This window comes from Suillus discolor (genome assembly GCF_016758755.1).
Source record: "Suillus discolor strain FC423 chromosome Unknown F5147scaffold_42, whole genome shotgun sequence".
Classification (NCBI taxonomy): domain Eukaryota; kingdom Fungi; phylum Basidiomycota; class Agaricomycetes; order Boletales; family Suillaceae; genus Suillus; species Suillus discolor.
The window spans coordinates 44,562-72,423 of NW_024541289.1; the positions used below are offsets into that span (position 1 = coordinate 44,562).

Genomic DNA, 27,862 nt, shown 5'->3' on the forward strand with positions numbered 1-27,862 from the left:
AGAAGGCAACCAGGCGGAGCTCCTGGTCCGGACATACAATAGAAAGTATTCCAGCAATAGCATAATCAGAAGCATCTGTCTCAACAACAATAGGAACATCTGGCATCCAGTGCGTAAGCACCAGAGCAGTAGTGAAGGCTTTCTTGAGAGTTTTAAAAGATTTCCGGCAATCCTTGGAGAAATTCCAGGGAGCATCCTTGTGAGTGAGCCATGTAAGCGGAACTACAATGTCCGAGTAGTTAAAATGAATTGATGATAGAAATTGGCAAATCTGAGGAATGATTGAATATCCTTAACTTTCCATTCGATTGGCACTCATAGGCCTCTTTCAGAGGGCCATGAAGCTTCTCGTTTGGATGAGTACTGTAGTTGCACGTTACACCCTTCATTCGGATGTCTCGGGTCACATGCTTCCAAAGGTGAGTCTTTGGAAAGTCCCAATCGAGTTTGAGATCTTTGATAGGGGACGTCGATGCACATTTGACATAGTCCTGGAATGAGCAATTGATGCTGTAGTTAATTATTGGTGCAACTGAAAAAGACCTGGCTTACCTTAAGTGTGGTGTTGAAAACAAGTAGTTTGGCATTGAGCACCACTAGCATGTTTGTCGTTTGCACATCAAGACCAATGTAGCTATCCAATTGCAGATAGCTACTGATAACATGGAGGAGTTGATATCCTTCTGGGCTAGCTCTGTGGGTCAATACATTCAATGCCGAATAAAGGGTTTGCTGTGGATTAGTTATTAGTATAGGTATTGAAAAATGCGAAGTTATCCACTTTAGACAGGTCTTGCATCTTGTTGCCATCACTGAACATGATGTGGATGACAGTACTGAAATGGTTGAAATTGCACCATCGAGGGAATTCAGCAACCCTACCAGTATACAATTAGGAACTAAGTGACATGAATCAATGACATGAGTGACTCACTGATTCTCAAGCTTTGCCTCCGCAGAATGTCCGAGTGACTTGAGGATCTTCTTCAACTCCTTGAGTAGGTGTTTCCACATGCCAATATGAAGGGAATGTAGGCGGTCAAAGCTGATGGCTTCATGAGGGTCAGAGTAGGCAATGCACCAGAATACATTCTAGTGGAGAGTAAACAAGAATCAGTATTTGTATCAGGAAGTGTATGAAGGAACAGAATATGATTGAAAGTTCAGGCGCAGCAGGGATCAAATGAATATATGAGAGATGCCACAGAGGGCTGGCTGGCCATGCCTAGTGCAGCAAGGAATAAGAAAGATGGAGGAGGATCAAACAAATATACGAGAGATGCCACAGAGGGCTGGTTGGTCATGCCAGGTGCAGCAGGGAATGAGGATCAAACAAATATACAAGAGATGCCACAGAGGGCTGGTTAGCCATGCCAGGTGCAGCAGGGAATAACAAAATATGAAGGAGGTAATAGAGATACCGATCAACAGTGCAAACCAGTAAAATAGTAAAACATAATTATAAAGAGGGGAGATGAGAGAATAACTAAGACTGTAGCTTACCGCAATGGCACGTAATCCTAACACTTTGAGAAGTGCTTCGCCCCGACCTTTGCTGATCTTGTAATTGTTGAGTGCATCTATTGCATCTTGCATTGATCTAAGCGCAAATGTCTCGGATAGATCGTGAAGTTTCTCAAGTGGCACAATGCATACAGGACAAGGACATTTGCAATTTTGACCACAGATGAGCGACATCATACATCTACAAACAATATATGAGATGTCTGGACCAGGCTTGTGTATATCAGTACAGAGAAAACTAAAACATACTGCTCTTCATAATCAGCAGAAAGTATCAGCAGAATAGGAAACAGCCAGCGCATAATCATGTTGAAGCATTGATGCACATAACCGGTCTTCGAGTACTGCACAACAAGTTCCAAGAGCTTCAAGAATGACTCATGCCATATGATGCACTTGAAGTTCACAAACCCCGTTTTGCCTTCTTCATCCACTTCTTCGGAGCCCTGCAATAGTTCCATCAAATCCATGGTAATTCAAAAGTTGTGAGTGTTAACATATGATGGGCAACCACCCGACAATGCGACCACCACCAATTCCCTTGCTGTTCCATATGCCTATTGGCAAGTTTGTGCATTGTACTACGACAGGATATGCCTTGACCGTACCATGCGATGACAGTCTTGTCTTGTCTGCATACAAGATGAAACAAAATGGGGCCACTTTAAGGCCAGGTGGAAGGCGAGACTGATGTAATAAAAAGTGATGTCAGTGTATGCAGACAATTCAGATATGAAACAAAGTACTTGGACATCCCACCATTGATCACCTGTCCAGGGCTCATTGTAGAAATGCTCAAACTCTGTTCTGTTATGTTTGTATATGCGTTGTGCATCCCACACAAAATGCGGAGTGAGCACCAGGTTGCCTAGTAAATCAAGCACCCACTCCCAGAGGGGTAATGCATGGGTCTCATAAACTTGTTCTTCTCATTTATATGGGACAGTGGTGTTGTTCTTTGTAAACTAAATGAGTCTATAATATATTTTGCGAGATTAATTTTTAGTGACATACCAGTGCCACCTGATCAGTCGCATGTTCCCAAGCCTTGCGGAGATCTGTATCAGTCTTGAGTGTCATCTGGGTCTCCCCTCTTGAGATGTGACCAATGAGAGCAAGGAGCCCATTGATATGAGATTTGTTGAGTGCAGCGTCCAGCAAGAGGTGTGTGAAACTAAAGTTCATGACATCAACCTGGACAAACTTCGGACACCACCACCACCACTGTAACAGCATGATGGTCACTGTAATTTAGCCATGTATAGTAATTTAAAACCTTAATAATATCAGACAACTTGCACAACATAATTGATGAGCAGGCCGTGTCTCAGAGGCAAGGGCATCATTCAATGTTGCATCAATGTACATGGACCAAGATTCGCAGATCCTCCATTTCTTGCTCTTGATCAAAGTATGTTACATTTGCCTCACATACTTTCTGCTTCATCGTGTATTTCAGGCCATTGCCCTCTTCAATGCAGATCAACATGACGAGGCCAATCTGCTCCTCGAAGAACTCACTGCTGGTTGTCCGAATGCTGATGCTCTTGTGTGTGATGTCATGCAAGTAAGTAGCATCTGCACTTGGTCATCAACACTAATCTTGGCAACTTGCGCATCAGGCATATCTGCATGTTCAACTAGGAATCAAGGCCTTGAATGGCGCACGTCATGAAGAAGCTGCTGACTATTTCGCCACCATTCCCAACTCCAGCGCTCTCTCATTGAGTTCACCCATTCATTTAATGTACAAGGACTTGGTGGTGGTGCGTGTGTCTGATGCTGTCTTTGCAAATCGTAGTAAGGCAAAGTTAGGTAAAATGCTATGGGACGATGGGCTTCTCGATGCACAAAAGGTGCGATGGCATCTATAGCTTCATAGCCCATATTGACTCCAGCAGTGCATAGGTGACTGAGCTCAATCCTTTGTCTCACATTGGACACCAGTTGACACATGCAGCACTGCGTGGTGCGCAATGTTACGACGAAGCTATTGAAGCCTTCAAAATCATGCTGTCCAAGTTGGATGATTCTCCAGAAGTGCAAATGCAAGGTAAGCCTCGGAACACTTTTGCATAATCTCAAAATGCCTATCTTGTCCTGTAGCAATGTACTTCCGCTGTGTCATGCTATCACACATGTGGGAAGAGAAGGAGGCGCTGCTGCATGTCATTCAGGATAGAGATGTGCGTGAGCAGGTAACAAGATGCGTCATATTGATATTGACGCATCGTTACTTATTTCATCACATGTTCTCAAAATTACATCTAGAAATTATCATTTCTTCATCAGCGTGCCTCAACATGCACTTCTGATTAAAATGAGTATCCAGATCTATTCTATAGTACTGATTATACCACACTTTATGTACTCGACTAACGATTTGACGGAGAATTGAGGCCGCTACCGAGAAACTCAGAATTTATGTTTTGAAACTTCAGGTGGCTGTATATTAAGGTTTATTAGCTTAGTAATATTGAGCTCTATGTTCAGCATTTTCCTTTTGCACACCTCTTGGCATCCAGTGTGATTTCAGCGAACTCGAAGTCGCCAGGTGAACAAAAGGGATGCCAGGGTGTTTCATCGACAGGAAGTTGTTCTTCGGGGTGGGCATTAATGCCAAATTCATCAAATGCTTGATGGAGGGGCTCACGACCAGAAGAAGGGTGGAATTCTGTTCTGAATTCTAGGAGCCATTGAGCAGATATTGCAGGCAGAGGTTCAGCAGAGCCTGATGGGCTATTAACTATGCAGAAAGATCGGTCAGTAATATAAACAAATGAATTGCATGCTTACCTGGGCCATTGTCAATGGCACCCTCGAAGTCAACATTACCCAAGGCATCGAAATCAAACAAAGGGTCTGAATCAATCAGGATGATTAGTGTTAGGTTTGTGTAATTAAAAAAGATAATGATACACACCTGGAGGAATGATTAGTTCCTCGTCTTCACTTGTGGAGGGAACATTATTGAGTGATTGTGATGGGCTGGCGCTTGGAAACCTGATACCCATATATGCCTGCCAGCGAGCTATACATTATAATAGATACCTCTGACTGTCAGTAACATTCAATATCAAGGTAGAAGATGACTCACCTCGCCTTTGATCTTGTTTGTGCTCGAGGGCGAAGGCCTCTCATTCCTTCTCAATGTTGTTGTGCTTCTTGCAACTGGCTTCATGCTTTTTGAAGCCCTGCGTCTTGAATTTTTTGCTGCAATGTGGGCATTGATGCTGCCCTGTTAGTGTTTGTTCTGAGTGATTGTACTTTAACCTAGAGGTGCAAGAGGGAGCCATAATGATGTGATGGTACGATTTGAATCAATAAGATTGCGAAGCACGTTATTGTAAGCTATTGGTTATTCATCGTATACCTGTATCTCACGATCACAAGACCTGATGATGACCTCAGACGCCCTTTTAAGGCACGTTACAACTCATGTGACCAAACTTGTAAGCCGGCGGCCTTACAATGGCCCTTTACCTTTTTCCGACAGACAGTACCTTAAAATTGTGCTGTTCAGAGTCCAGACTCAAAAGTATGGAGAACTCAATAATATTTGAAGTGACATGGATAGAGATGATTCAGATGGTACGACTGTCCTACACGATACTGGCACGCTTTTGCAACTTGCAACAAGTACAAAGAGTTGCAGTTCGGCCCTGACACTACTCGTCGTAAACTATACTTGCCGGGCTCCTATTACTGATTGAGGGGACACAGTTAATCATAGAACTATGAATTGTGCTTACCGCATTTCAACACCCTTTGCAACGTTCTCGATCAGCGAGTAAATGGATCAATGAAATCGAGCCACGAACCTTTTCCTTCCAACTGATCTGTGCTTTCAGTTCTGTGTGGCCAAATAAAATGACGACGTCGAAATCAAACTCGTAATACTCCGATTGATGTGAAGCTGATCTTTTGGGACGAAGTGTTCGAGATAGCTCGTGGAGGTCAGCATGAATCGTGCATAGCGTGGCAAATGAGGCTGAATTGAATCAAATCAGTATAAATATACTTGAGCCGCGAACAACCCATACACGGTTCAGTGTCCGACCACCGCGGCTCCTGGAGGGCACCCTTGTAACACATTATGTCTGTGCTGTGACTCTTGCATGCAGCAAGTGATTTCCGGGTGGCTTTAAAGGGCTTCCGGAATTCGCGTTGCTCAGATACTTGCGTTCCCTGTAAAGCAGATCAGCATGTACCGAATGATTGGATGTGCTTTATTCACCTTCAGCAAGATACTCTCAAAACGTTCGTGGAGATACGTTTTGCCGTTTGAACTAGAAATGACGCATTTATGTTGTCGGGCCAGGTGTTCGGGATCTAGAAAGTTGTACCGTGTTCTGTATTCAACGCCATAAGTGGCGCGTGCAACTCGAGACGACACCAGGTGGTCGATGTAGAATGAAACTGCCCCATCAGCAACAGCTTTATTGCTGCAGTTACCTGATCAGTAAAAGTAGTCACATTGACAGTTGAGGGCTTACGCATGAGCATCAGGGCGACAGAGGCTGATGCCTAGGGGTAGAAAATATCCCTGGAGTCTCACGAACAGCCAATCGCTGGTAGCGAAACCGCCAACCAAACAAACCAACTTCATGACGATATCACGATCCGTCCAGTTATGAGCGAGATATGACGCTCACATTGATTGGAATCGAAGCCGCGCGTCTCTGCTGCTCAAAAGCCTCGATAATGGCTTCGATGGATGGTTCAAACAAGTCGGCAACGTCCTGGCTGTACAATCAAGCATGGGTATCGTCATGAAGGTATTCCAAAGAATATGGACGAACCCGGCCAATTTCAATTGCCCTGATCGAATGTCGTACTTCGGATCCTTGTCACGGACAGTACCAAACCTAATGTAAGATGGTTCATCGGGTTTACTGAACCGAATCTTCGTGCTGTTGTCAAAGATTTCTGCCATTTGTGCGATGATCTTTGGGTTGGAGTAGTGCTCCGAGCCCGAAAGCTTCTCTGGGCAATCAAATGACTATCAGTTTTTGATTCCCTGTATGACTGATGCATTCACAGACTTTGTAACAGAGTACGAGCGCGACTAGTAACAAAGACTGAGCCCTGCAGGCGACCTGAGTGGGCTTCAGCAAGGAAACAACGCAGAAAAGCGGAGCTCACATTCAGCTGGGGCAATCTCCTCGAAAGAGGTCGGAGATAATTTCATTGAGTAGGCGCTGAGATCGATGGTTCCACCTCCGGCATCAACAACAACGACTCCCTGGTTGTCAGGTTGATCTTCCTCATCGTCGGAGTAATCTGACACATCTATAGGGGTTTGGGAGAATCTATCTGATGCAATCACGTTGTTAACACAGAAATGAAGACTCGCTTCGCCCTCAGTCAAGAGGTGCACGTGCGATTGCTCCTCTTTAGATGATATGAGGCCAGCGAGCTCGATAGCGCGTCTAATTTGTTGTTGTTGTTGGCCTTCCCAACCGTTCGGATGCGTGAATACGAACTCGATGGAGTTCTTGATCGATCTCCAGAAATCCAAATGTGATTCCTGGATATAAGTTCGAGCGCATTGGAAGAGGTAGCGCATGAAGTCAGCGAGGACTTCTACTGCGGATTTGCCTTGTGGGAGAGGTTCTATATCGCCATCTCGTATGTGAGACGATGCCAGATGCTTGGCGCGAAGATGAAGTTTCCACCTGATTAAGATTAATATATAGCTTATGTTTTACCCTCGACGATATACATACCATGCAAGCTTCACCCATTCCTCGTCTTCTGCCTGTTCCTTGATATGCTCCTGCAGAGCCTCAGCACCCACGGCTCGGACGTTTCCCTGAAGGTCGTAGTAAAGAATTGATGGAATTTTGGAGTCACCTCCAACATGCTCTTGCGCAGGATATCTGTAATCCCACCATGAGCCAGATACATGAAGCTTGAGCCGGTTACTAACCTTGCTACTCCTCGAATTACAGGCACCTCCCCCGGATCTAGCATACAATACGAGACTCCACTGAACGTGGTCCCAACATCAAATGCAAGCACTAGCTTTCGTGTTGGGCCCTTATATGGTTCCCGTGGAAGCATAATAGTAATCTGAAGGCATGCAATTCATGTATCCAGGTTTATATGCAAAGGGGCATGTTTTACATTTCACAGGTCACATACCAAGTTTGGAGGCGCAGATCAAGGCGTGTGTGCATCGTGTCGCAATTGATTGTGCTATGATAGAGCAAACGCATGTTGCATCTCCTATAACCTGTTCTGAACAGGACAGAGCTTCCAATTTGGAGCCCTACGCCCAGTTTCATTCACTGTGAAATTTATCCAAGTTGGGATCTATGTGCATGAGCGGCTTCGAAGTTCGAAGCTTCAACGTTTCAACGTTAACCCTGTGTACATGCATTCGGCATACATCCATTGGCAACGACTTTGTGTTGCCCGCACTGCCATTCAGCCAGGCGTACACGGCCTGTTAGCCTGTAAGTGGCTTGAATTGGGTTGTGTGGTTGAGACATTACCTGAAGCATTGATTGAATAGTGTTGTCGTCAGATTTGAGGCACTGCAGCTTGAAGTCATCGAATCTGGTCAGTGCCAGTGAAGTTTAGTTTATCACCAATTTTATGACTGACGTTGACCTCTCTTCTCTTGCAGAGACTTGCATTCAGTTGTTACGTGATTTGCAACAGCGCCGCGACTCTGATTATACTTACTAACACGAACTTGCCTGCCCTAAACTAATCGTATGTTGGTTTTTCACTAGCACTCAGACTAAACGGCTTTTATCTATTCATCTATAATATATTTATAAGGAGGACTAGCCCTTTACAGCGAATTTTAGCCAGTGATGGCAAGTTATGTTGCTTCTCCTCACCTTTGTTAATACTAACACCGCGGTCGGGAAGCCACTCCGTATGTTTCTATGTCCAGGTCTATTCAATCTTTGTGGGCATCAGTGACGACCATCATTTTGCCAACGTGACCCAGGACCTAATTTGCCGTACTTAGCGTGCATATGACAAGGTGCCCACGGCTGAAATAGTCCAGAGATTGACTTCCTTGCATCAGAATCAGTACACCATGAGGACTGTATGACTTACCGAATGCTGTACAGTGCACTCTTGCGAGGTTGGAAACACTCAACATCATTGCATGAGTATGAGTCTGCCTTCATTCCTCCTGATGCTATGCCATTGCATCAGAAGTTCTGTGTGGTACGTTTAAAATGGCTTATATCAGAACTGGGGTCCGTAGTGCTGATCTTGGTGCAGCGCGCGTTAATGGACACAGTGAAACGACGCGGAATCTAGTGTCGACCTGCTTTTTTGCAGTACATCAACGCGTCGTTAAGGCTGCAGACAGACCTGTGACTCCAGCGAGTGTAAGGATGGAAAGGACCACACACATGAACATTGTGGTGGCGGTAAGGGCAAGCATCAGTAAAACCTCGGGTCTATTTTCGCCAAAGATTTTGAATTTATTTCTATTTTTCCGAGTTTTACCAGGTTTGAGGAACCATTAAGGTGACACGCAAGACACGATGAGAAAATTGAGAAAAATGCCACTCGTCCTCTGAATTCTACTTTGCAGCTCATGAAAGTCACTTATGAGGCATTAACCGACAAAACAAAGTGGTAATAATAGAGAGCAAACGGTATCACATCATCTGGTGGAAAGTGCAAAAAAGTGATGAAAATGGGAACACAAAGTAAAGTATGAAACATTAGCGAAAAGAAGAGTATGAAATGCTAGCAAAAAGAAGGGTAACGGTGCAAAGAGCATGAAACGAGACCAAAGACGACGAAAGGCATTACGAGTGGTGGTGGGATAAGCAAAACACGATAGTACTATGAACTTGAATCAATGGCAATGATGGAAGCGGACAGCAAGCATGGTGGGAACGAGATCTATCAAATGATGTTAGCTCATGAATAACGCAAAAAAAAACTGATATTACTAGTTACCAAAGCATGGCACGCCTGTTGATGTCCTCTGATTCGTTGTCATCATTGAGGCGAAGGTACTTCTCAAGGCCAGCACTGCCCGATTTCTTGAGTAACTTCTGTGCTGTTGAAACCATGTCCCTCAAAAAAATGTCCCCCTTTTTCTTTACGCTAGACAAGTAAGCTTCGGTTACTGACCCCCAGTTGTTGATGGAAAATGTGTGCTCGGTGGTGCTGTAGTTGCCGGTCCACTTGTTGAGGGTCTTTGGTGTGCGCAGCTTGCGCTTCAGTTGTGCAGGACACATATTGAGGATGTCCACATCAATATCAATGGCACCAGCGCCGAGGCATTTGACAGCACGTTCGAGCTGTCAAATGTGATAAGTCATGATTCTTGTATGGTCAGAATACTTACTGAAGTTGCGCAGAGAGCAAGAACACCAGCCATGCCACTGGCAGCCAATACATCTGTTTTGATGGCGGTGACATGAGCATGTCCAACAATACTGTGAAGATGAGCGGTTGCAAATAACTGTATCATGAAAGGAGACCGGAATGCTTTCATCTTGTCTGAGTAGTCCAAGTCCTTGAAGAGGAACACGAACTCCTCCATAAGCGCTTCACTAAGGTCTTTTGGATTAGTGTCTTCGTTCTGAGCGAAGAAGTCGATCATAATTGCGAGTCCTGTTGAACCGAAGTTGCTGCGCCACTCTGCCAGACGCTGAGTAGCCTTATTGAGATCACAATGAGTTAGCAATAGTGCTACAAAAAAAATTGCTAGATGCACAACACCAAAGACAGATCCCTAAGCGGTCACCTTGTACTGGAGATCTGGATACACGACATCAAAAATGCATTGAAGCGCTTCAACAAGAGAGGTATCTGCAAACTGCCAGAGATCATTTTGGCTGCTGGCCCACAGGTAAAGGGTCAAGAGAAAATGTTTGGGCCACCGTTGATCCTGACATTGCGGAGGGAGATCACTGTTCCGGTAGGTTGAGCGTGACTTATATCGCTTCTCGATCCAGTGACCGGGCAATGGAACAAGCACGGGTTTTGTATTGTCATCGGCACCTACTTCAATCTTCACCTTCTTTGCAGGTGGCTTTGCTGTAGCAGCTGCCTTGGAGACAGCGACTGAAGTCTGTTCAAACAAATATGAGTAGCAATAACCGTTAATGAAATAGACTTACTGAAGATGTTACCCGCATGGCCTTCTTCACGACTGCTCCAACAGCAGCTGTAAGCGGAGCCTCAAGTTCCTCATCTGAGGACAATAAGTGAAACAAGACCTTGCGCTTCTTGTTATTCGGACGGTGGGATGATAAATCACTGCCACCGTCACTGTCCTCGGACATCTTCGCATCTTCGTTCGGGTTGAAGTCGTCCTCCAGAACCTCCACGTCATTCTCCACATCATCCTCTGCATCCATCGGATCATTGTCCTCGAAGTCTGTTGGGCCGTCATCCTCAAAGTCTGCCTCTATGTCTGATGGCGTGGAGGCCTCCACGTCCATTGGCACATTGAGATCAGACTGTCCCTTTGAGCCCATTGTCGCATCATCGGTCCTCGTGTTGGTAGTGATCTATATAGTTCACTTTGTATTAGAACCAGTAAGACTACATATGCTCTACGCACCTTAATGAAAGACTTCTTCTCCTTTGTTTTTGAGGCGATTGTTTCAAGGTGTTCCTGGGAATCATCCAAAGTGTCATCGGCAAAGCCGCCAACAAGAACCTCAGTAGCAAGATTGGAAGAGACTTTAGGTTGGTGACTGGACTTGGTATTTACACCTGATACAGATGTAACCTGGGTGCTGGGTGGCCCATGTGCCAATGAGAAAGGGGAGGCAGCGGTGCGAGACTTGGAAGCACTTGAAGCTTTGGACCTCTCATCTGGTGTAACGTCAGATACCCAGCCATTGACACGTCCTACCAATGAAAACTTTAAGTTGGTCGACCTGAATTTTGAGGTTAAGTTAACAAAGAATAGTGTTGATTCAGTAAGCATCAACATGGTTTTGATCAAGTCGAAAAGACATACTTCGCCACGGCAGATAACTTTTCTTTCTTGTCTTTGACACGTGGTTCCTGGCTTCTAATTCCTGGTGTTGCGATCAAATCTTGGGCATTGTTGATGGCATCTTTTAGTGAGATCTTGCCACACTTTTGAGTCTTCGACTTCTCACTGATTTCCTCTTGAACATGACCGCTGTCGTCTCGACCACTTTCATCTAGGTCCTCAACAATGTTAGCCCCATGTAAGTGAGCCTCATTTGATGCTTGTGCACTCACCAGCGTTTCCTGTTGTCAGGAGCTTCTTATCAGGCGCCGTTCACTTCACGACAGGGCGGGCGCGAGGTTTCACTGGCTTTGGCTTGTTCATGATGGTGAGTTCCTCCGCCTTTTCCATTTCTTTCTGCATGGCTGCAAGCCGTTGCAGCCCCTCAAGTGCGGCCTGCTCTTGGACTTCGCGTGATTCCTTGAGAATCCGGTTGTCCTCTGCTATCTGGGCCTTAGTCCGTCGCTGACGTCCTTTTGCTGGCAGGTCAGGCAAGCCTGGATGCTTGTTTGCGTTCTGTGGGCGAGTGCGTGACTTCTGAGCGGTGTCGGACATTGCTGACGAGGAGCGGATTTGACAGGCTCTATGGCAAGCTTGGGACAGCCAGGGAAATGTAATGAGTGGTCGGTAGAATGGTTGAAGTTGAAAATTGACAACCAATTTGTAAGTTCCGTACTTAAGAGCTAACCAAACAAAGTTTGATCGCTAATTCAATTCACTACTAGCAGGACTCTCTGGTCTGCGCACCTGTAAAGTTGTCCAAACCATCAAGTAAGTCCTGCATTATTCTGTCTTTTCGCGCCATACTTACTTCAAATGTCTACACTTCCAGCTGGTCACATCAACTAGACGCATTCTTCGGCTGGCCTGAGCTCAGTCACTTGGAAATCCACTCAACAAAAATGCAGGTATCGATTTATTTCAGCCGCGCACTCTTATTGACGCAATCTCAAGTGTCTTCACTTTCCGTGATGCCTGCTGATATTCCACGCATCCAACCACGCCGACAGGACCATAGTGCACTCCAACTCCCATGTGGAACATGTTCAAGATGGTTCAAAAGCTCTGCTGGGCGAACGAAACACCGAATTTCGGCACATCCTGTGATGCCAGTACCGCCTCAAGACAACCATTGAGAATCTCTGGAACCTGTTCCCCGAACACCAAGCCCACACCCGTCTCGCAATGAAGACAATGAGCACGATGTTGATGCGGATGGTTACCAGGGCGACATGGACGAACATCTGCGCCAACAATCCCCCCATGCAGACGTCGACACAGAATTTTTTGGGCGTGGCGATCATCTTTATCGCAATTATCACACAGGTCTTAACGGTACGTCAATTTACTGCCTGATACTCTATCTTTAATGAGTGCTATTACAGGTAGACCATGTGATGTAAATGGTGTATTCCTCCCCCCTGGTGCTCCACCTCCACCTCCTGAGAATCTCGCACCTGATGACTGGACGCCTTTTCGAAACCGCACAGAATTTGAAACGGCCGAGTTCCTTTACAAGCACAATCAAATGCCAGCTGGTCAAATTGACCGGCTACTGGATCTATGGGCATCTACCCTTGCGAAGCACAACGACAACCCGCCGTTTGCAGATCACCGTGATCTGTACCACGTCATTGACAGTTCGCCCTTTGGGGATGTACCATGGCAACGTTTTACGGTCGCCTATGATGGCGAGAGACTTGCAGATGAGGACAAGCCCTGGATGGACAGCGAATACGAAGTCTGGTTCTGCGACCCACGTGAAGTTGCGCGTAATATGCTCGCAAATTCGACTTACGCTAACGAGATAGATTACTGCCCGTATAGGGAGTATTCAACTGAGGGCAACAAGCGCCAATGGAAGGATTTCATGTCTGGCGACTGGGTGTGGAATCAAGCAGTAAGTAATGCATTTTTTGTTTTGTAATGTCCGATATTAATGGCTCTATGTATCTAGGACGAAATCGCGAAAGACCCGAGCACTCTCGGGTCGACATTTGTCCCTGTCATCCTTGGCAGCGACAAAACGACAGTTTCAGTCGGAACGGGTAACAACGAGTACTACCCGCTCTATGCTTCCATTGGGAACATCCACAATAACGTTCGAAGAGCGCATCGCGATGGTGTGGCCGTCATTGGGTTCCTGGCAATGCCGAAAAGTATGTTTCAACCCTGCAATCTATTTCTATAACTGACTAACTATGATACAGCTACGCAGGAACATGCTGAAGAACCTTCGTTCTGAAGATTTCGTCGACAGTTATTCCATTCGTCCCTTTCCAAAATTCTTGATCCGCTCAAGCCGGGCATGACGACTCCCGAAGTAACGTGTTTCGGAGATGGCCACTACCAGCATGTCATATATGGACTAGGGCCTTACATAGCGGATTATGAAGAGCAAGTTTTATTAGCATGCATTGTCCGTAATTGGTGTCCAAAGTACGTCTTTCATTTAATATGTATTTACATGGTCGCTCACATTATTCTAAAGGTGTGTTGCAAATCGCGAAGATCTCGACGAAGATGTGCTGCCCCGTAGCCGCGAATATACAGAGGCACTCGTTGAAGAAGCTCCCTCAGGAGATCTTTGGGAAGACTTCGGAATAGTCGTGCAACTTGTGGTAAGTCATTCAGCGTTTTTCTCTCGTTTTCATTTACAAAACTAATACTATTTCGACAGCCATTCACAAACGACTTTCCCCGAGCCGATATCCATCAAATGATATCACCAGATATCCTCCATCAACTTATAAAAGGCGCCTTCAAGGATCACCTCGTGACATGGGTCGAGAAGTACCTCCGTCAGACACACAACAAATGGAAGGCACAGAAAATTATGGATGATATTGACCGCAGGTGAGCTCAGTTTGTATTTGGATTGCTTACTTTTTCTCATTGCCATAGAATCGCTGCTGTCGCCTCATTTTCAGGCTTGCGATGATTTCCTCAAGGGCGCAGATTCAAACAGTGGACAGGAGATGACTCCAAGGCCTTGATGAAAGTGAGTCGTCATTTTTTTGTATTGTTACTACCTAATATTGAATCCTTTAGGTCTATTTACCTGCTATCGAGGGCCATGTACCTCAAGACGTTGTTCGCGCCTTTCGTGTGCTTCTAGATTTTTGTTATCTAGTCCGTCGCAATATCATCACCGAAGACTCTCTACTTCAAATCGAAGACGCACTCTCTCGTTTTCACCGTTACCGTGAAATCTTCAGGACAACGGGTGTCGTCCTTCACTTCTCCTTACCTCGTCAACACTCGCTCATGCACTATGTTCGAAACATTCAACTCTTTGCTGCACCCAACGGTCTCTGCTCATCAATCACCGAGAACAAGCACATCAAAGCGGTCAAGGAGCCCTGGCGACGATCGAGCCGTTACAATGCACTTGGTCAGATATTACTGACCAATCAACGGCTCGACAAACTTTCAGCACTGCGAGTCAACTTCATGCGTCGGGGGATGCTCACTGGCACTTGTCTCTCAGCAGTCAATGCCTTAGGTAAGTCATGCATTCCTTACGAGATATATTTCAACTAATTTGCATAACAGTTCCTGCGCAGATCAACCAAGTTGATGAAGACGGGGGGGCAGCAGCACTCACACCTGCTCAAGCAGCAGTAGATATGGATGCGCCTGCGCCTGCCCCACCCATACCTGCCCCACCTCCACCTCCACCTCCACCTCCCTTGATCAACATTGACGTGGACCTCGACATAGATGACGGGCCCACAGTTCTACAAGTGTTCGTAACGCTGGCAAAAACCCGCCGTAAGTGTCCTTTTTTCCTGATTTTCAACGTGATACTGAACATACTGTACAGAGGGCAAAAATCGCGCTCAAACCATTCCTGAACTCGCTGATGAACTTGATATTCCTCACCTATCTGACCTTCTCAGACGCTTCTTATTTCAACAGACGCATCCTGATGATCCCCGCGATCCATCCGATATCCCTCTTGCTGAATGTCCCCTCTATCTCAGCAAAATTGCGGTCTTCAACTCGGCATCATCGCGATTTTATGCGCCAAGCAATTTGAGTGGTATTGGTGGCATGCGCACTGAACACATCCACTCTTGTCCCTCCTGGCGAGGTGGGCATTCACGCAACGACTGTGTCTTTGTCAACACAGACTCTAGTCTACCTGGCATGCAAGGTCTCGAAGTCGCGCGCGTTCGCGCATTTTTTTCATTCCAGTACCGGGGTGAAGTGTATCCCTGCATTGTGGTTCACTGGTTCGACAAAATCGGCGATGCTGCAGACGAAGACACGGGAATGTGGATGGTTCATCCAGGAGAGGGTGCAAACAATACTGCTGAGTACGCGATCATTCATATTGACGCCATTTATCACGCTGCCCATCTTATTCCCGTGTACAGCACGGAATTCCTGCCTCCAGAGCTCAAATTTTATCATTCCTATGATGCATTCTGCGCCTACTATGTCAATAAATACGCTGACCATCACGCCTTTGAGATTGCATTTTGATCTAGCTACTTGTACACAATTTGAATTTATAATACTCTTTTCTCTCTTAATATGCATTTTCTCTCCTTTGTGTGGCAAAACCAATGGACCGCTCCTTTGCGCCTTTGAGAAATTTCGGAAAGATCGAGTTATCACTCCTTGTATTAATTTTTATGCCTTAGCGCCAGCGCCAAGGCAAGAAAAGTGGGATAATGAAGGAAAATCAATCCGAGGTTTTACTGATGAGGTAGGTTGAGACTTCACAGTTTTCTGTGCACATATGTAATAGGTCATGTAACTCATCGTGGTCGCTATTTAGTTAACGTAGCCGAATAAATTCTCCTTCAATCAGCTGAAGCACAATAAGATATGCAAATAAGATCCAAACTGTCCGTGCTGTAGTTAAACCAACTGGGTGTACTCGGAACACATTGACGTCGTAACACTCAGCCGGGTAGCTACTGGCACGTGATCCACTAGGATGGATAACGCGTAGGCAGTGATGATTTCCCATCATTTGACTGCCAGTCGTCCATTAAGTATTGGTCCATGTCGTTACAGTTCTTGCCGTATGATCTTCTATTCAATATCGCCCAGGATCTTGAAATCGATGATGTGCACAATCTCCAGGCGGTCAGTAGTACATTTTGGTCTCTACCGTGATAGTATGATCTTATAGCTGACTCAATCTTTCCGTTAGACTTGCAAGTCCTTGCGTTTGTTCACCCTTACCAGACCCGTATATAGACAGCTAGCCCATGACTTACTGGCTAGATCCAGGCCACTTCCTCTCCACTCCTTCCAGCGCCTCTCTGATCTTTCAACACCCGCGCTCATTGCTGCTGTCGACCGTGCACGAGGTTTTGAGAAGGCGTGGGCAATCCGTGCCCCTCGACCGGCTCGCCCAAATCCCTACTACGGAAACCAGTGGTACATCACTATCAGTGTACCTTCTCATGAAGAGATCGATTGGTTATCTCCCATCACCAGCAGCTACACACTCTGTGCGACTAAGAGCGGCCGTGTTTTATGCTGGGATGTGAGGAGGGATATCTGCCTTGCTGAGTGGGACCCGAGGTCCTTGACATGTTCCGGTAGAGGGGATGAAGATGAAGACGAGGACGACGAGGATAAATGGGAGTTATGGAAATGCCGTGTCGAATTCGAAGAGCGCACAGTATATTTCACCATGGCCAGGGTTCTCAAGGGGTTGCCAGTTTTTCATTTTCTTCGATCTTCAGACTCCATTGACACGCCTTCTCAGATATCACGATGACCGCGTGATGGAGTTCATGCTCATGCGATTATTCTTCCCTCACGAACTCGACGATTACGATGAAATAAACCAGGCACAACTCTACGTCCAATCTCCAATTCTTTCTCACCTCGACCACTATGCCACCGAGCCCCAGCCACGGGAACGTGAAGGAGACTCCCCGATCCAATTAACGCCTAGAATCCCATCGCCCACGCAAGATCCGCCCCCGTTGATTCCGATTTACGATCAACCCCCCACCCCCACTCCTTCACCACCCGTCTCCCAAACACCATCACCACAAAACTCATCCCTTCTTCACTCCGGCAGCTTCGGCCCATCCAGCGCTACATCCAGCGCTCAATGTTCCCCAATGGCGATCAACGCGATGCTACCGCCCGATTTTGCAGAATGCAGCGATCCCCCGCCATTAAATGGAATTCCATCCAATCAGGCGAATACAGTTGGAATTAGAGGTGATGGCGGTGCTGGGGAACCGTACCAAGGACCTGTTTTCTGCCATCCCTCCCTCCGAGCGATGTTTATCCGCAGCGCGCCTGCGACACCCTCTTGGGAGAGATATATCCCGCTTCCTATGAATTTTGGTGAGCATTTGCCTCAATTATCTCATTCGTTGATGTGCCAATACAAAATGTATATTGTATTCTCACAGATCAACCCCCGCCTCCGCCCCCAGTATCGACTATTCCCATTCCAGAATCGGCGCGACCGGTATTTGACACACTCACGAGCTTTCATACAACGGGGGTCATCATGAACGTGTTCCTTCTTGACCCACCACGTCGCTTGCTGAGCGCTTTTGTATGGATTGCGAGTAGTAACACTATCGGTGAGTATCAAGATCAGGATTTCCAGATTTCTTCTATCTCCTGGCGTTACTATAATTGAAGCGTACTGACTGCTTTATGTATATGACAGGGTTGTACGTACTCCTTGACTGGGCGAAAGACGACTATGTGTTTGTGGATACTGGTGTTGGATGTGTGAGTGGTCTTTGTGGTTGTGTTTCCTTCAAGTTACTCTTGCTCCATGTTTGGTGTTGGTGCTTGCATTGGTTTGGTTTGGTGCGCATACAGCGGATGCCACGTTCTGCAACTCCTCTGCCATACCTGTGCATTTACACGAATATAGTGGATTCAACAGCATACTCGTCTTTATCTAGCTGCTTTACCATACAATATTTCACCTGTTAACATCCTTTTATAGCTCATCTCCTCCAACTGGTCCTGCATCCTCCACGAAGACCAAATCGTAATCCACAGCGAAGAAGCCGACGCCGCATACCAGCACTTTTACCCACTCGAAGTGCTCAGAACATATGGCCGTCCGCGTTGTATCGCTTCCCCGGCAACTCACGCACAAACTCAACCTCAGGCAGAAGAGGGAACCCTTCAGGAAAACAACGGCGAGGACATACCAGACTCGTTGAAGAGCTTGTGGAATAAACTCCCAACGATATGTGCGAGACTTACGCCGAGTAGGAGCATCTCAAAGAAATTCGTGTTTCCTTCTGTACCGGGGACCTCAGGTGCGGTGATTGGCATGCCTCCTGTAGGTGATGAAGATGAAGAAGACACCGAGGAAGAGGATGAAGTTAGTGCTGCGGAAGAAGCTCAAGGACAGACCGAAAATAATACTGAGCCCGTTAGTGAAGAAGAACAGGCCGGCACGAATGAGGTATCTTCGACAGTAGCTTCCGTTGAAGATGAGCAGTCCGTGGGTCATGAAGAACTTGTAGACGAAGAGGAGCCACCAGATGACGAAGAAGAATTTGAAGATACTCACGAGGGCGAAGAAGATATGCCTTTCGCTCCGAAGAGGAAAGGCGAAAGGCGTACACGTTTCGAAGATGAAGAAACAGGAAATGATAGTAGCGCAGACGGGCCCAGTAGCTCACAAGGTGGTGAGGATGAAGTAAGGGTTGAGGATGAACTTAATGCAGGGTCTTCTTCCTCAACCCAACACAGTCCCAATCCTGAACCTGCGTTGCAAGGCGACGAAGATGCATCATCTTCTCAATCCGCCACTCCAACCTCTCCCGGACCTCAGCAGCCCATTCAAGATGTAGTAGGTGCGGCAACGTCTGAATCGTTCACAAACCCTTATCCTTTCCCCCCTTGGTACCCCGAGTCTGCACACTTTGTGCGACAGTGGTGGCCTACCCTCCCTGGTGTCCCGCGGTTGAGCTGTACGGTTGTCCTCCTTGCAGCTCACGACCCTGAGACGCACCGCACGCGTTTTGTGCTCGCGCAGCATTACTTCAAGGTCCCCATAACCCCTGAGGGGCTACCTGTTGTGGGAGAATCAAGCACGAGCAGCTCGTCTCGTTCTGCACAAGCAAACGACGATGACATGCTTCATCTGTGGTATGTCAGCACACCGTTCGAAGTCGTCTGCGTGCTCGAAGAGGGGGACGACGATGAAGATACTGGCGACCGGCCACGACCTCTCGTGGCTGTTGATTTTGGGCATGCAGTATGGGTGGAGTATGGTTCTTCTGCTGTGCCTCCCACCCTCAATGTTCGCGCACGCACCGACAACAATTCTCCTGGCATATATGACACAGATATTGTTCAACCGAATACAGAACCAGATACACAGCTTCACGCCCACTTTGCGCACTTCGAGAACGATCACCCGCATCCGCACCCGCGGCGGCGGGTTCCCAAATGTCTGCGCTTCGTCACCTTCCCTCCTGTGCATGGCCGCCGGGAGCGGACTGAAGAAGCGGTGGTGCGCACGCTAGAGATCCCAGAGGAACTGGACTTGGATGTCGTTGAGACGATCAATATTGATCAGAGCCAAGGGGCTGTGATTTTGAGTGTAAGGGACGGTAAGATTTTTATTTTGAGGTATGAATGATATTTTTGGAGTGGGAGCGGGCGGATGTTTGTTACGTGGAGATTATGAAAGTGAGGATTGTGATATAGGATTAAACTCCATAAAAGCCGTCCTCTGACGAACTGGGGACTGTATCTGGCTGTACCTATGCAGACTTATGTATATATCGTACAAAATCATAACTATGTTCCTTAACATTCCCCTGTACTATAGATACCACGATGACCAGTACATAGTTTACCACTTCAAGCGTTGAGAACCGAAAAATTCGCTGATCTTCTTCAAATGGACTCGCGATCACAAATAGAGGCCTGGGTAACTATAGGGCCCACACGAGTACAGCCCAATACAGCGTCAGCCGTTTCTGGACCATCGTGGAGCTGATTATGACAGGGCCAACTGCCAGGCTGATGTATATAATATCATCTCAACATCCCGGACGATACATCCCGGACGACATAGCCCACAAGTACAGGAAGCCCAGTATACAGCACATTGATCAAAGGCAAGTGTCTTGTGTCAAAACACTGCAGCTGTCAGGTGGAGCGGTAGTAAGTAGATCATGGTGATATGGTTCTGATCAAATGAAAATAGCCGGTTTCTCAGATGCTCTATTAAGCGCCAAAACTTGAGTGGTTCTGGACTGTTTCTAAACTGACCCAGACTCCCACCCACTCAGCGAGGCTGTTCAGTAAATCTGAGGGAGTTGAATAGAACAACCTGGTCAACAGCAAGTGAAGCGGCTTGAGAGCATATCAATTGCATCCGAGAAAATGATGGCCGTAGATGATGATCGGATAGCCAGTGCTATCCAGGCCACACCGCTTCACCTTGTAATCCCACCGCCGTACTACCGCCCATCCGAAGAGTCGACTAGTCAACACTTGTCCAACTCAAGCTCAGCTGAGCTCAGTCCTAACCGGAAGGTTCCATTCGGAGCTTCAAAACACTTTCCCCAAACAGAATTGTGTCTGCAAGTAAAATACAAACGAGCACAGACTGCAAGGAAATTCCAAGGCCAAATCTCTATAGCGGGAGGCTACAGCTCTATCTATCGAGGGCCGAGTTTGACCGACTACTACAGCATCCGAGTCATGATAGCGCAGGACCACCGACTACGAGCCGGGACTCTGGCCACTGCGCCTACGCCAGGCCACCCTACTAGTACAACAGCTGTAAAACAATTCGGGCGAGGCGATTACAAGTCTAATGCCATTCCTGCCAATTGAAGACCCATTTTGGAGTATAAGGCTATCAGACTGTCTTGCCAAAGCCCAGTACAATATCAATTATCTACCCTCATAGCCTGTCCATGTGCATGAGGCACCGCGCCTTAACGGTTTCCCTTGTGTATAGCGGTATATAAATACACAAGTCTCTCTCTGTCAGATCCGAAGACAGTCTAAAAGACCGTGGCGCCTTTACTTGTCAACATGCTCACTGTCAACGATCACTGTTTCATTGGCATGATCGTGACATCAAAGCACGGAGGCTCAGAAACACTGGCATAGCTATGTATTAACTTGTCAAAGACAGTGCCAACTAATAGTCCCGTACCAGGCGGGTCAGTTGTAATAAGTCTTCGTGCGGCTCGTGTCACGATGTTGTATGTGCGCCACATTCAAGTTTTTGAACAGGTCTTGGGAAAGTTTCCCATAAGAGTGAGTCATGTACGATCGCCTTTCGAGAGAATGATTGAGAGTTACTAGCGCCTTACCTTAAAAGCCTATGTACTACTATGATGAAAAAATGATGCTCCAATATCCACGCGGTCAAACATCCACTCATACCGCTTTCAAAGAAATCCACACCTCAAATCCATTGTTGAACATGAGCATGCACTTGCATAAGTAAGGCTAGATCTCACAAGTTTATGGATGGACTCATAGGCTCACTGTGGTTTACCTTCCAGGTCCAGATGGATGCCAACATCACACGCATCAACGTTCTCGTGGCTTGACGATGTTGAGCAACTCGGAAGCACAAGCTTGACCGACGATGGATGCTCGCTACACCATAGAACTTTAGGACGTGCATCCAGCGATCAAGATTCAACGACTTCAACCCTGCACTCTTGTCTTAAGTTACTTGACCAGCACTGTGACAGGCTTAACAATACTTACAAGGAAATTCTCGAGATTCGCACCCATATTGCAGAAATTCTTGCTAGCTCCCAGCCGGAAGTAACCATGGGGAATGTGGGTGCATGGGGCAGCAGCGTTGACCAATCATCGGCACAGTACGCATCTCTTTTGCAGCCGCGGCCATCTGTCGGGGTCATTAGTACCCTGACAGAGGGTACAGGTCCTCCCGTCCACCAATTTTCTCAAGGTAAGTCTTTCTGAATTCAAATACGCTTACTGAATGGGATGATAGAACCATCACTTCCCGTTGCCTCCAGTTCTGTCAGCTATGAGCTTGGTACACAGTCATTCCAGAAATCATTACCTGAAGATGACACGTGCTCCGAGGAACAGACCTTATCTGGCCCTTCAGTCAGACGCCACCAACGACTGTATCTCCCAGTTGTACAGGACGGTGAGGATAAGGTGAAATGCATGTGGTCAGGGTGTTCAAGTGTTATGAAGAAAGATAGCTACACTCGCCATGTGAACGAGGTTCATAAACGTCGGTTTAAGGCTGTCTGCACTACCTGTCGAAGGGAGTTCCTGCGTCCATATATGAAGAAGACTCATGTCTGCCCTAGTCGATTTTCCAGGCGTAGCAGTTCCTAGACCAAGGAAGCTCCCCGCAAGGCATATCACATTTATTGTAATATCGTTCGAATAATCACCTACATTCCCATTAATCCCCCTATTCGTTTTGTAAAAGCAATTTAATATTCAGTGTTCATTTTCTACGAGATCTCTGATAAGCGCACCTATGATATCGGATCTGTTGCACGATTTCGATGTCTTGCTATGAGTCCCCTTTACATGGTTAATCCGCCCGGGCCCACGCGGTAATCACGGAAAGATATCATAAGTTGGAGGCTCCAAGCATCTGGCAGAACCGAAGATGGGCAGAATACTTGTCCAGCGGACCGCATAGTACGGAACCTTCTCTAGCTGGTTAGACCTTTATCATAGACGACATTTCTTTGTTCCCAAATCTAGGGTCAGATAAGTTGGAAGCCTTTTTCAGCGGATAAGCGCAGCTCCGCCTCAGGTTCAATATCGTTGGTGTCTGCCGGATCTCGCTTTCGACAATGTCAATTTGAATATGCAAGCGGTTGTCTGGGCTAATGCCGATAGCTTGAGGAGTTAGAGTGGAACCGGTTGTCTTGAAGGATAACTACTACTCGGCCTCTCAACTTGCCCTGAAAATTTTACATAGCCTAGCTATCGCCGACTATGATAATCTTAATCGACCCGTAATCGAATAAGAATCGTGCTCTCATGTGTTAAAATATCTTCACGGGTAGTGACTCATCCTTGTCCCGACTTGTCCTCCCAGGTTTTTTCGTCAACAACTCCCTCATGTCGGGCAAGCAGGATCTTGAGAGTAATGACTCTACGACCCTAACGAGCTGGAAGAAATACCTCTTGACGGATATCGATGGAGACAAAGCCACCGCTCCGCTGTCTGCATATTGTTTTATGACTGGTTTTATGTGTGTCTTCCGATACCCTCCGTACTTCCCAGTCACTCATATTCGTCCTCATCTCCAGTGACGCTGTCTGTTTCTCTGCCATTTTTGTGTGGTGTGCTTTTCAAACCGGAAATACTGTACAGGTGCGATTTGATATTCTTTGTGACTCGGCCCATGGTCAAACTTTCACTCTCTAGCTCGGCCTTGCCCTCGCCCGCCTTTTCAATGGCCAACACGACTACTCTTTCCATATCGCAGATCAACAAGCCCTCTGCTCTCTCATCACATTCATCCTTGGCGCATCCATCGCCCGCATCGGCGACAAGATGGGCTGTAAAACCCGGGCATGGCTGGCTCTCGGCACTTTGATCCAGACCCTCTTCACCATGGCTGCAGCTATCGCCATCTGGAAGAACGGGCAAACGAGTGTTGCGGATTCGCGTGCTGACCCTGCATGGACCAATACGCTGTCCTTTGTCTGTGTTGGCTTCATGAGCGCAAGCATGGGTCTCCAAGGGATCATGGGTAAGAGGACGAATACGCAGTTTACCACTACGGGTGAGTTTTCGCCGCATCATTCGCCTGTTCCCATACTGAACGTTCCATTCAGTGGTATTGACGACGACATGGTGTGAGCTGATGGCTGACCCTCAGCTCTTTAACATCCGTCGGCTCGTCATCTCCCGAGATCATAAGATCATGGCCATCGGCTCGTTGTTCTTGGGCGGGTTTTTGGGACGTGCATTAATCGATGTAATAGGCTCCGCCGGTACTCTTGGTGTTGGCACGGGCTTGAGATTTATTATTAGCATCTGGTGGCTCTTTGTCCCCGGCAAGACAGCCAAGCGCTGACCGCCAAAGTCCATAACATTTACTGTAAGCAAACATAGATGGGTTGTAGAACTGATACGAGCATTGTTTTTTGTACAATAATGAGGGACTCTAGATGCGAACTTAACACATCAGTATGAACAGACCTGTAGCTTCACACCTTACAGGTTTGTAACTTTGACTTATTCACGAACAATCTCGAGATTACGTCATCTCTGTATGCAATCGTACGATTGGACACACACGGAATTAACTTGTCACAAGGTTCGAGAAGTATGTTACGTGGTGATATGAAGGCTGTTAACCCTTAGCTACTTGAAATCCACTCTTCCAAGAATGTGAGATCTAGATCAATCTGGGAGTGTCACATCTAATATGGAAGACGCATGTACCGCAGGGGCCTGCGCCTCGAGGTCATCATGTACACGAGGAATGAGAACTGCGCGGTAGACAAGTATCCCGCATCGTCCTACCCACATAGCACAACCTCATCGACCTCACCCCAATCCAACCATGACGTGGAACGTCCCATACTGGACGGTATCGTCGTCCTCAACTGCCAGACCCATCCTCACTACCCAGACCAATTCTCGAAACGATGCCCAAGCGGAGCACCGCACCGAATGGGAGGAAGTATCCCCCGTGCTAGTCGACTGCGACGCAGATGTTGTCAGCCTTGATGGCAGCAGGACGCATGATGAGATGCAAGTACTGCACCTGTCGAAGCTCCTTGACGAGGCGAAGCAAGAGAACCGCCGGTTTGAGGAGCAGGTGCAGTCCCTGCTCAACCAGTCTATGACTGAGACAAGCAGCCTTCAGTCCAAGATCGCAGAGCTCCGCCAGCGGAATAAGGAGGCTCTCGCTGAGTGCGAAAGGACGAAGAAAGAGAAAGAAGATGTCGTTGCTGCGCTCACGAAGAAGAATGATGTCATCAAGGCAACGCTGCAGCAGCAAAACCAGGAAATGCGGCAAGCCCTCGAGGACCTGAATCGCTCCAGCGCTCAAGCTCAAGCTGAGCTACTGGATGCAAGGAACAGTTTGTTAATGTGCCGTCAGCAGCTCACGCAAAGCTCCGCCCAACTCGAGTCCTTGCAGAAAGAACAAACCGCAAGGATGAATCTGACAGACCGAGTTGCTGTGCTGGAGGCCGAGCTGAAGGCCAAAGATACAGAGCTTTCTGAGATGAAGAAGCTCAGCTCCCAGGCTAAGAGTGCAAACGTCGCCATTTCCCGCGATGACTCGACAACCCTTGTGCAGGAATTCAACAACATTCGGGCCCTGCTAGCAAATTGTATCCCAGAGCGTCTTGGGGGTATGTTTGGCGCTAGTATGATGTCCTCAAGCAACGAGGTCGTCAGCGCTCTCCGGAAGCTGAACTCCGATATCCATCAAGATGCCACAATCATGGCTGAGTCTATGACAGAATCATTTGGGTTTAAGGACAGAAGAGGGAGCAATGATGAAGAGACGACGCTATTCCAGCAAGTGGGCACGACCATTGGCCCAAGTCTCGTCCACTTCCTGGGCACCAAGAGTCATAGCGAGGATCCTATCCTCATCCAGATCGCTTTCCAGACATACATCACTCGGTACCTTTGTTGGCTCTCAACTGCATGGATTGCTAGCGGAGGCAAGGAAAGGCTTGGCGCAGCTGATCAGAGTAACACTAGTAAGCCATATAACCAACGCACGAATGCAACTGTTTACTAACTCATCTGCAGCCCAGACAGTCACCACAGCATGGAGTGCACTATCGCATATTCTCTCCAAGCATCTCCAATTCGATGATGCCCAACTTTGTTCCGCAGCCGCATCCAAAATCGTAGCCGGGCTCGCTGACATTTTGCTCGTCGCGGGCTGTGATGGCACTCGGCTACAGCTTTGTGATGCCTTGAAGCAAAAGTTCAGCGAGAAGATTTCGCTGCTTGCGAAGTCTGGCATGCGCATCAACAAGCTTATCATCAATAGCACCGACCGGGGTCTTGATGTCGTGGTAATCAAACCAGCCACAGTGTTCGATTCCACGTGCATGGATGATGGGTACGATGACGGTGAACGTGACAAGAATACTGCGAACAACCGTGTCCTGTGTCCCACTGATATCGGGTTGTTGCAGCGCTCCAAGGGACCCAATGGCGGAGTGAGGATTCTGTTGAAGCCAAAGATCGCGCTGGAATCTGTGGTGGATAACTTGGACGACTGAGATTGGGTGTTTCGAAATTTTCATGGACGCTGAACGTGATTTTGTGTACATCTTCTGTATATCGTGACGTACCTACCTCGTGTTTCGAATAAGTATTTATCTGTTTTCGTCATGGGGTGAGAAAAGGCCCCTAATTGAATTCAATGTACTACGGGCGCAAGCGGACATACTTTCTGAGCGATCATTTCACCGATAGTCTGATATTCGAAAACGCGCATAACACATGCCCGTGAGAGCTGTATATTTCGATCATCTAGGTCGCGGGGTTAAACCTGGCAACCTGTCCTCCATTCATTCTGAAGCCTCAGGTCGACCCAATGTTTGAACACATAGGCATAAACATACTCCCTGCTTTGCGCAATTTCATGCAAGGTCCTTCTCCTGAAACGGACACAGCTTATCAAACCGAAGCAAGATACGCGGGGAGTCATAGCCGCCGGTCACAAGACGACACAGCGGGGAGAGAGAGAGCAAGGTTTGAGCAGGAAGCACCAGTCCAAAATATGCATCCGTACCTCACAGACGAAGAAGCGAGAGCCAGGAGCAGGGCCAGGACAGAGCGTATGGATGAGACAGTATACTCGCGACGGACAAGGACGACATCATACGTTTCACCGTCTCCAACCACCCAGCGGACCGTGAGACAAGAAGTAGGCGCTCCGCCACACTGGCAGGCTGGAGCACTAGAGAATGACATCAGGGCTCCACCACAGGCGGGTGCAGGCTCGTCCCGACCCACACAATCTCCCGCCGTATCCTCTTTACGCAACCTCAAAGTCCCTCCGGCATTGCAAGATGCTGAAGAATCCAGAAGCACAAGGCGCTTGCGTTCGTATGACACAACGCACGATTATTCTCAGCGACCCCCAGCCTCGCCATCTTCTGTTACACACAGCATGAGCTCTCAGGTGATTGAACGAGACAATCAAAGCCTGGAGGTTGAGCGGTTGAAGAAACAACTTGCAATGTGTAAAAGGCAGAACGAGAAGTTGGCTGGCGAGCGGAAAGATGCTGAAGAAATAACCCGGAACTTAACGGCTGCCCTACGTACAGCGAGGACCGAAAAGCAACAGTTACATGATGAGCTAACCAAGAGAAAATCAGAAAATCATAGATTACAACAGGAGATGGAGGGATCTA

At 47.3% G+C, this 27,862-nt stretch overlaps 7 protein-coding genes across 7 annotated transcripts; 4 read left to right on the plus strand and 3 right to left on the minus strand.

Moving 5' to 3' along the window:
- Positions 1 to 239: 239 nt before the first annotated feature.
- On the minus strand, positions 240 to 4,253 carry F5147DRAFT_580146 (uncharacterized protein; the record flags this gene model as incomplete). The annotated part of the gene is made up of 10 exons (XM_041431528.1): positions 240 to 491; positions 553 to 732; positions 782 to 878; positions 935 to 1,092; positions 1,504 to 1,705; positions 1,774 to 1,957; positions 2,022 to 2,211; positions 2,271 to 2,435; positions 2,548 to 2,698; positions 4,066 to 4,253. Coding segments are annotated over 10 exons (1,767 nt in total), but the record flags the coding sequence as incomplete, so codon positions are not given.
- Positions 4,254 to 5,091: 838 nt separating this feature from the next.
- F5147DRAFT_704621 (uncharacterized protein) lies at positions 5,092 to 7,639 on the minus strand. Its single transcript, XM_041437904.1, has 11 exons — positions 7,457 to 7,639; positions 7,254 to 7,406; positions 6,670 to 7,202; positions 6,570 to 6,623; positions 6,327 to 6,510; positions 6,180 to 6,270; positions 6,021 to 6,127; positions 5,762 to 5,969; positions 5,568 to 5,712; positions 5,342 to 5,515; positions 5,092 to 5,206 (listed from the first exon to the last, which is right to left on the minus strand). The coding sequence occupies exons 1-11, from the start codon at positions 7,588 to 7,590 to the stop codon at positions 5,193 to 5,195; spliced, it is 1,797 nt and encodes a 598-aa protein (XP_041290704.1). The 5' UTR covers positions 7,591 to 7,639; the 3' UTR covers positions 5,092 to 5,192.
- Positions 7,640 to 9,464: 1,825 nt separating this feature from the next.
- F5147DRAFT_580118 (uncharacterized protein) lies at positions 9,465 to 10,438 on the minus strand (the record flags this gene model as incomplete). The annotated part of the gene is given in 3 exon segments (XM_041431526.1): positions 9,465 to 9,815; positions 9,863 to 10,252; positions 10,265 to 10,438. Coding segments are annotated over 3 exon segments (915 nt in total), but the record flags the coding sequence as incomplete, so codon positions are not given.
- Positions 10,439 to 12,878: 2,440 nt separating this feature from the next.
- On the plus strand, positions 12,879 to 16,000 carry F5147DRAFT_746603 (uncharacterized protein; the record flags this gene model as incomplete). The annotated part of the gene is made up of 8 exons (XM_041439866.1): positions 12,879 to 13,409; positions 13,467 to 13,640; positions 13,770 to 13,948; positions 14,001 to 14,130; positions 14,190 to 14,365; positions 14,468 to 14,510; positions 14,561 to 15,014; positions 15,336 to 16,000. The coding sequence occupies 8 exons, from the start codon at positions 12,879 to 12,881 to the stop codon at positions 15,998 to 16,000; spliced, it is 2,352 nt and encodes a 783-aa protein (XP_041290706.1).
- A 525-nt stretch (positions 16,001 to 16,525) lies between these two features.
- Positions 16,526 to 20,117, plus strand: F5147DRAFT_580258 (uncharacterized protein; the record flags this gene model as incomplete). Its single annotated transcript, XM_041431532.1, has 6 exons — positions 16,526 to 16,612; positions 16,680 to 17,188; positions 17,244 to 17,401; positions 17,908 to 18,084; positions 18,174 to 18,238; positions 18,462 to 20,117. Coding segments are annotated over 6 exons (2,652 nt in total), but the record flags the coding sequence as incomplete, so codon positions are not given.
- Positions 20,118 to 23,575: 3,458 nt separating this feature from the next.
- F5147DRAFT_775717 (uncharacterized protein) lies at positions 23,576 to 24,540 on the plus strand (the record flags this gene model as incomplete). Its single annotated transcript, XM_041441763.1, has 4 exons — positions 23,576 to 23,709; positions 23,768 to 23,831; positions 23,886 to 24,246; positions 24,299 to 24,540. The coding sequence occupies 4 exons, from the start codon at positions 23,576 to 23,578 to the stop codon at positions 24,538 to 24,540; spliced, it is 801 nt and encodes a 266-aa protein (XP_041290708.1).
- Positions 24,541 to 24,767: 227 nt separating this feature from the next.
- On the plus strand, positions 24,768 to 26,877 carry F5147DRAFT_270064 (uncharacterized protein). Its single transcript, XM_041428951.1, has 2 exons — positions 24,768 to 26,188; positions 26,241 to 26,877. The coding sequence occupies exons 1-2, from the start codon at positions 25,033 to 25,035 to the stop codon at positions 26,720 to 26,722; spliced, it is 1,638 nt and encodes a 545-aa protein (XP_041290709.1). The 5' UTR covers positions 24,768 to 25,032; the 3' UTR covers positions 26,723 to 26,877.
- The last annotated feature ends 985 nt before the right edge of the window (positions 26,878 to 27,862 follow it).

Excerpts from the sequence above, each read along its gene's own strand:
- F5147DRAFT_704621 (XM_041437904.1), bottom strand. The coding sequence starts at position 7,590 with ATGCTTCCACGGGAACCATATAAGGGCCCAACACGAAAGCTAGTGCTT. Across the intron at positions 7,203-7,253 it reads GAATGGGTGAAGCTTGCATG|GTGGAAACTTCATCTTCGCG; the intron begins GTATGTATATCG and ends AATCTTAATCAG. Across the intron at positions 5,713-5,761 it reads TTGAGAGTATCTTGCTGAAG|GGAACGCAAGTATCTGAGCA; the intron begins GTGAATAAAGCA and ends TCTGCTTTACAG.
- F5147DRAFT_270064 (XM_041428951.1), top strand. The coding sequence starts at position 25,033 with ATGACGTGGAACGTCCCATACTGGACGGTATCGTCGTCCTCAACTGCC. Across the intron at positions 26,189-26,240 it reads AGCTGATCAGAGTAACACTA|CCCAGACAGTCACCACAGCA; the intron begins GTAAGCCATATA and ends ACTCATCTGCAG.